Source organism: Megalops cyprinoides, chromosome 16, assembly GCF_013368585.1.
Source record: "Megalops cyprinoides isolate fMegCyp1 chromosome 16, fMegCyp1.pri, whole genome shotgun sequence".
NCBI classification, from domain to species: domain Eukaryota; kingdom Metazoa; phylum Chordata; class Actinopteri; order Elopiformes; family Megalopidae; genus Megalops; species Megalops cyprinoides.
Window position 1 is genome coordinate 10,373,894 of NC_050598.1, and position 8,188 is coordinate 10,382,081.

At 41.3% G+C, this 8,188-nt stretch overlaps 1 protein-coding gene across 1 annotated transcript; it reads left to right on the forward strand.

Moving 5' to 3' along the window:
- Nucleotides 1-1,368: 1,368 nt before the first annotated feature.
- LOC118791469 (V-type proton ATPase subunit e 1-like) lies at nucleotides 1,369-5,838 on the forward strand. Its single transcript, XM_036548839.1, has 4 exons — nucleotides 1,369-1,624; nucleotides 2,777-2,824; nucleotides 4,525-4,635; nucleotides 5,617-5,838. The coding sequence occupies exons 1-3, from the start codon at nucleotides 1,521-1,523 to the stop codon at nucleotides 4,616-4,618; spliced, it is 246 nt and encodes an 81-aa protein (XP_036404732.1). The 5' UTR covers nucleotides 1,369-1,520; the 3' UTR covers nucleotides 4,619-4,635; nucleotides 5,617-5,838.
- Nucleotides 5,839-8,188: the final 2,350 nt, after the last annotated feature.

Sequence of the window (8,188 nt, forward strand, 5' to 3'; positions counted from 1 at the left end):
GCATTTGCAGATGTCTAATCAGCCTGCCCAGATGTCAGGACGTTGTGGAAAGAGATGTGTTATGTCTTCTGCAGTGAGTGTCTTGCTGACTGCTCTGTTAACTACAGATGAAATTTATCAGTTGTGATTGGGCCGTGGATCAGAAAGGTTTTATCACAGGTGCACAATGTGCAAGGATGAAACATTAATGCCTTTGTTATGTGGGCCAAAGAAACTGGATGGAACTAGAGAGCATAGGTGTCCAATATGCACATTGTGAAATTGTTTCTAATTAGTTTTTTTAGCATCTTGCTTTGAAAGTTGTGGTCAGAACATTGCCTTTGTGGTGCTATTAGCTATATGGGTGAAAATGCAAATGACTTAAGCTTGTTTGGAAAGGGAAAATTTTGCAATAACCTTAAGTCTCCTTGATGAAAGAAAACACCTGAAATAAAAATTTCTCACCTGTGTGGTAGTACAGGGATATATACATGACATTACATCCTATTTGGGCTGAAAGAAAAGCGTGGTTATGGGGCTGTGGGATAGTTTTTATTCAAACCAGATTCCCCCACTAAAATATTTGTAAGTACATTTTAAGTGCTTCCTTTATTTTTGTCTCCAAACTAATGTTAACAGGCTAACAGTTTGCCTTATTGCCATTGCTCTGTTCCAGAACTTATTTCCCAGGTGTTATGTTTTTAGCACAGAGAACTGTCTTGTCCTGTTGATCTTATATGCAAGACAATCATACAAATCCAACCACTTTCTAAAGGCACTGTTACACAGCATATTCCAGAAAATAAATGCAGAAGTTGTCAGGATGTCATTGACCAGCAAGTCCGTAAATAATGATTTTCCACTATGTCATAATTCTAGGGCAGAACGATCATGTTCTGTGTTCTGGTACAGGATCATCACCCAAATGACTGGGGACAGTTTAGCAGACCAGTAGTAAACCTTGGGCAGTTATAACACATCTCAGTACTTAACTATAAGGCAAATAATTTTTAAATTAATATGGAAATTCACTTAGGTAATTGAAGGCTATCTAGAATAAACCTGGCTGATACAACATCGGTATCATACATGTCATTGCAGCCTCTGACCTTCAACTTAAAAGTTCCCTATACACTGTTCTCCACACCAGCCCATCTTTATGGCATTAAACTTTTCTCACAAAATGAATTATATTTTGACACATTAGAGTCACACTATAGTGTTGTCTGCTGTTGTGTGTGTTGGATGGTAGATACTGAAACAGCAACCCTATCCGTGCTACACAGTCCTTCATGGTACAGGACTCTAATGTTACAGCTAGGCGGAACGGGGCTATCCGTCTATCGTTTCCAACGCGTCATGTGATGCTCGCTTCCTGGTCGGCTTCGGAGTTATGTGTAAACTGGCTGGCTCGTAAGTTAGCCGGCTTGCTGCTTGTTTTAGGAGCTTGCATAGTCAGCTAGTTAGCAGCATTGCAAGTTGATGTGAACCTGACCAAAGAAAGAACTTTTTCCTCGATTTACTTCAAAGAAGCTTGGAGGATGGCAGACCTTACTTTTGTTATATCAATATCAGTGATGACCGCGTTTTGGGGTATCGTTGGAGGGTTTGTGCCGTTGCTCATTCCCAAAGGACCTAACAGGGGGTGAGTAGAAGACCAGCTAGCTAACATGAGCTTTGTGACATTTTTTTTTCTGTCGGTCAAGAATCGCCGAAATGTTAGCGTTTTTGTTCAACTGTATAACCATCTGACAGAACTGTGAGGAGTAGCAAACAGAATCGACGGCGGAAATGCAACCTACTTTCACTATTTAGTTAAAGTTTGTCAGTTTGTAGGTAGCTAACTGGCTATCACCACTGTGTACCACTGTGACGCAATGTAATTGTTCGCTGTAAAATCGACCACCTAACTTTACCTAGCTTTTTGACAGATCAGACGCCTCATAGCATAGAATATACGTGGCTAGTTAGTTTATGTGTGTTTTTGATAAAGCTATTACCTTCACACCATGTGCACCGTCTACTTGTATTTTTATCTGTGTTGTACACTACAGATGTTTACCCCTAATGCTGGATATTAAGCCAACATCACTATCTGTTTAGTTGCAGCTGGACACAAATCACGTTATTTGTATCTAACGTTAATAATCCAAGCTGTCATCCCGTGTCTCAGATGTCAGGAACATTCTGTTCATATTCTGCCAAAACATACATATTCAGCCCTCTTGGCCGTCAGTTTTTTTCTGGATTTAATAGCTAGTAGCAAAGGGTTTTTGGATTAAAAAAAACTTTCCTGTCTTGATTAGCCATCGTTAGCTAGCTAGCCTACGTGAATATTAGTAAGAGATGCAAGTAACAGATGTGTCATTAAAGTTCCTCCTTCTCATGTTTCTAATTTCTGTTGCAGTTCCCGTTTATATTCAGAGAGGGTCTGAACACTAAACATGTGACCCCATCAGAGCTTTAATGGTTCAAAGAAGTTATAATGTCAATTTAACCAGATAGCCATAGAAATACAGTAGCATCGCGCGCATCTTGGTTGTTAATATTGCGTTTAGACTGTTAGCCTCTCTTGTATACTTGTGTACTTTCCCCAAAAATCTCAGGATTAGCGTATATTACAGTTCAAAACGGGATTCTTGAAATGGCCATAACACTTTAAAGACGTTCTGTTTTGTGTTCTAGCAGAATATTGAGGCAAATACAAACTGCTTTTTGCCTAGCTAGCTTTCTGTCCATTCTTGTATTGTATTTTCCACGGTGCTAAAAGGACTCTCCCTCTCTCTCTCTCCCACAGAGTCATTGTTACCATGTTGGTGCTGACAGCAATTTGCTGCTATTTGTTGTAAGTATTACTGTTCTAGGGAATGCTCTTACAAATACCTGCGGGGCACCCCCTTCTCACCATTCATTCTTCATGTGTCACAAGTTGAACGCACAGCATCCCAATGCTAAAGTTTGCCACAGTTAAATCATTTTGACTGTAGGTGGTTCGTGCAACAGTGCAGCACAGCAAAGCAGGGCAGTGCAGAATGGAGAGAGCAGCAGCAGGCAGTAGCCTCTGGCCGTTTCCATGGCCATCGATCGCTCGATGCCACAGCTGAGTACAGGCTTCCCAGGAAAATAGTTTTTTTGTCATCACCTAATCAATCATGTAGCACAGCGACAATGGGGCATATATCGACCTAACTCATCTGTCATGTGGGAAATTAACAGGGAAGTGAGACTGAGATTGGGCAGGCCTGCAGTAGTCATTTTGACCTTGTGAAATAAAAATTAAGCAAGTGTGATGGCCAGTCGGGGTACAGTTGTGTACAGTCAATCACGTTTCTCGTGACATTTTGAATGACCGTGTTTTGCATATTAATTAACCGTGCGCAATTATTGTTGCGTGTTATATCATCAAATTGACACTGGGGGGCAGTAAATACTTGAAAATGCATTTTCCCTCGCTTCCTTTGGTTGTTATTAATAGAAAGAACAAGCTAAAGCTTGATTCTGTCTGTGTACATCAATATAGTTGTTTGTGTGTGTGTGTGTGTGTGTGTGTGTGTGTGTGTGTGTGTGTAGATCTTAAAAATAAACATAAAAGTATTTATTATATTCCATCAATATGAGCTGACAGTAGACTAGTTACAATCTACTTGGAAAGAGACATCTACGAAGGAACATTTTGTTACAAAGTGTGTCAGCTAGAGTAATAAGTTCAGCTGGATGCCTTAGAGGTCTGGAAAAGGCATAAATAAACAGGAATGCTTTTTATGTCATTGAGAATCACAAGAGTAGGGCCTACATTTTATGTTTCTCGGGTGCCTCTTTGTCTGCTCAGCTTGGTCAAAATGCCGGTTATATGTATGAGTGAGCACTGGCTTGCAGAAAAGGGTTTTCGTTTAGCCAGACATGGAAACCAATTTAAACATAGGTTACAGTCATGTGTTTTACAGTACACATACCTTTTTATGAAGGTTTGAAATTTGTGCATACTCTGTTAAAACTGTGGCATTGCATAATGGACTCCCAAAATGGCACACCCCCACAAAAGAAAAGGGACTCTTGCACATTGTCAGCAACAGGCGTTACTTGTTTTTAATGTCATGTTCAAAGCATGTATGAGTAATTGAACCAGTTGCCTTTGGTGCTCCGAGTGTGCAATGTTCCTTTCTTTTTTGCCTAATTATTGTTGCCAGTCCGGATGAGTTTTGTAATCTTCAGCTCAAAACTCAGGCAAATTTTTACAACTTTTTTCAACTCTGCGGTGTTCAGGTGTAAAACAGGAAGTTTGTATGCTCTGCAGTGGCATTGCTACCAAATTAAAGCAGCAACATTCCTGCCATATTTCTGCCAGCTGCTAGCAATGCTATCAGTTGCTTCAACATCAAGGTAACATTCAGCACAACAGAACATGCTGTGTTTTAGCCGGGCCAACACCTTACTGTGAAGAGTGAAGGATTAATCTACTTGCTACAGCATTAACGAAAACCAATTAAGAAAGGTCTGTCGCTTAGCCTAGCGTTGAATATAGATTTCTGTTATTTGGCTCTACAGCTGGTTGATTGCTATCCTGGCCCAACTGAACCCTCTGTTTGGACCAGCTTTGAGCAACGACACCATCTGGTACCTGCAGTACCACTGGCCCTAGGGGTTCTCCTACTGCAGGTAAGACGTGATTGGATCAATCTGTGTTTCTGATTACTTCAAAACGCTTAAAATGACAGAAGCATCAGCATTAAATAAGACTTCAGAGTGAGAGAAAATACATACCTCAGCCTGCATATGTTGGCTTCTGATGTTTTCATTTTATGCTACTGGCACTGAGAATCTGTACAGACACTCTGTGTTTGAGGAGGCTGACTTTGGAAAGGCCTCATACAGAAGTCTTTCATGTTATAATGGTAATTGCTTATAATTGCTATGGAATTCTTTTTAAGAGATGTGATTTATCTCCAGCACGCTGGCTGGGAGTGGCCCTCATAGGCTGGGGAAAGTGAAACGGGCCTGTAGGGAGAGCTCGGTCTGATCCTGCACTGCCCAGAGACTGGCAGGACTCCTCTCCCTGGGCTTCCATCTCGGGGTTGCAAGGCGCTGAACTGCAGCGGTATGCTCTGGATAAGATCTCTTCCGTCAAAGCAGGGGGGGAGAGGCGGAAAAACAAAAGCGAAAATTGTAATCAGTTTAGATGCACAATGTTTAATTCAGGCCCATTGTGTGGCAGTTTTTATTCCTTTCTGCTGAGTAATAGCCGTTATAATTGGGTGAAAGGGCTGGCGCGCAGCCCAGGGCCCCGGGCAGAGCCGAGCAGACAGTGCGGTGCAGGGCACCAGTCCTCCAGACTGTCCCAGCTGCCCTTGCTCTTGGCCCCCAAAGCAGGTCACAAGGCCCCTCCCTCTGACGGAACCCCGCTGCTCATTGTTCTGGAATGTAGAGATTTATTTCACTTTGCTCTGGCCGCATTGTGTTTGATTGGAACAGCGATGGCTGTGCTGTACCTGGGCGGAAACGCACGCAGACTGAAATCCAGCCTGAGAAGAAGCCCTGTCTCCACAGCAAGCCTTGTTTACCCGCTCCTGGAAACTAAATGGTTGACACACTGCAGCCAAGATTAATTTTTCTGTTTCATTTTTTTGTTCTTTCTCGCAGAGCAAGACCCCATGTTGACCAGTAGGCTGCGCTCTCAATCCTTTCCACAGAAACCAAACATTCCTTTTTGCCTTAAAAAAAGAGCTGCGTGACTTCATTGTAGAAGAGATGAGAGTAAATGACCATGGAGGTAGTTTGCTCAATTTAATCCCGAAAGGATTTAGAATAAAATCTCCTTGAGATGTACAAGATTACTTAATGCAGAATCTCTCGATTTTTTTTTTTTTGTTTTTTTTTTTGGATCTTGTTGACTGTGTTCCTGTCTGTCTCCTGCGTGAATGGCGTGCCTAAAGATGAAACCACTCTGATGGATTTTCCAAAAAAACGATCTGTTGCCATCAGTGCACATTGCTCTGGCCCTTTCAGGAGAAGTTAAATATTTATTCCATTTAATCAATGTGTTCCTTTGTGGTATCTCCATGTCCCTGCTTTTGTGTGATGGCATTGTGTTTCCACATTAAACGGTTTTCAAACCAACGCTGTTTTGTTTTTAGTTTGGTCTACATACAAGTAACGGTTAGGGAGATGGAAAGTTAACTTTGCAATGGATAAAACAGTGCGAGGAGCCAGTGGCACTGTGTAAATAGAACTGATTCTGAAACAGTGCTAGTGAATGCTGATTAGAAAGAACCTGAAATGCCTGGTAAATTAGTGTGTGACCTTTTCAAAACTTGCATATAACAAATTCTAGGTCTTTTCAGGCTGTCAGAGTTACAGATCAGTTAAAAATGCTATCATCAGTTATTAAACTAGAAGTGGCCCCTTTTAATGTGTGTCTGTAAATGGAAGACACAACCTCCGAAATGGCTTAATCATTGGCTTCAGAAAAGAGTGAAATGGTGTTTAAAAAGGAACAGTCCTTCAAGGCTAGTATCCCATTATCAGGGCCCTGTGAACATTTGTTCATAAATAGAAGCCAGTCAAATTTATTACATTGGAAAGCTGCATGAGTGTTGAGTGTTCACTTTGGCTCAACAATCAAGAGCATTCATCTTGAGCTGCTTAATCTGGAGACATTTAGTTCTTAAAGTGTCTAGTTTAGTTTAGTGGCCACAAAGTCAAATTATCTTAATGACTAATGTGACATTACTAATTTGCATAAACAAATAAGATTATATCGAGAGAAATGCCATTGTTACCAATGCAACATTGCAAAAGATGTTATAATGAGTTGAAACATTGATTAAACATTTAGAAGTTTTCCGGGGGGGTTGAGATTCTGTCACTGTAATCCAACTGTCTCCACCTAATCCATCTGTTGTGTATACTCTGATTGGCATTGTTTGGCCATATTGAGAAATGCATACTCGTTGGGGGGGGGTGTTCAGTAGGTTAGTGTTGTTTAAACTCAATGAGCAGTAAATAAATCTGACAAAAGAATCATACAACAGTCGTGGCAAATTCTAAATTCTGATACCAAAGTCCCTTCGTCTTTGTCAACATTTTCCTGTGGTCTCCTCCTCTCTCCACAAGACATGCAGGCATGGTTTCCCAGATATTTTGATTGGCTCAGGAGCCCAGCATAAGGAGGACTTGCCCTGTTTAGTGTGGACAGCATTTGTATTTACACTTCCAAATCAGGGCAGCCTCTAGCCTTTTTTTTATTCCAGTGAGAATTAATTCACTTTAAAGTTCAGCATGACCATTTTTTTTTGCATTAAAGGGAATGTGGTTAATTGCATTAAAGTTCAAGGTTCCAAAGCATCTACAGGAATTAAGAGAACCACTCCAGAAAACGGGATGGCAGCTGGCCTGGTAGGTTGGAGGCAGCCAGGTCTGGAGTGGCGGACAGTTTATTAGTAAGGCTGCTGTTGGTTTCTGTAAGGGTGAAACCTTGTGTTTGTGCCAGGGAAAACAGGGTGCCGAGCCGACTGCGTGCTGCATTGAACGGTGCCTTTGCCCTTCGCCTGATCCACCTGAAAGAAATGCATCACTGAGAGGCCTTGTCGCTTCAGGTAGGACAGCTACACAAGAGGGCCCCCTCTGTTCAATCAGTGGAGAGCACCTGCAGCTGTGTCACAGCAGCTCAGCCTGCCTGTCTCATTAATACAGACTAACATGTTACAAACAGACACACATACGTAAAGCGAAAGCACATATAGTATTATGTTTGAGGAATTACAGGAAGCTGAGAACCACCACAAAGAACCGCCAGTATTTGCGTCATTTCCCCACAGGAGGAATTTTTTTAGTATTTATTGGTATTTTTTTTGCATACATGTTTTGACAAACCTATGACAGTTGAAGAAACGGTGGTAACAATGTATAAGTTGGCAAAATGTGAATATGGGAAGGGTTTTATAATTTGGATTGCACACAACCTGATGGAAGTTCTCAGAGCAAAGAGGACCTGACAGCGAGGCATTTTTTAGGAGGTAATTATGGTTACAATACGGGGAAGGCTTTTTTCATTTGTATGGAGCACAACTTATTTGACACAAGTATAGATGGAGAAAGAATTGGAAACAACATATAGTGTTTATATATAGATGCATATTTCTAGGCTTGCATTTTGATGCTGTTTAATAAATTGTGCAGGATGTAATCAGTTTGCAGAACTTCTCAGAAAAAA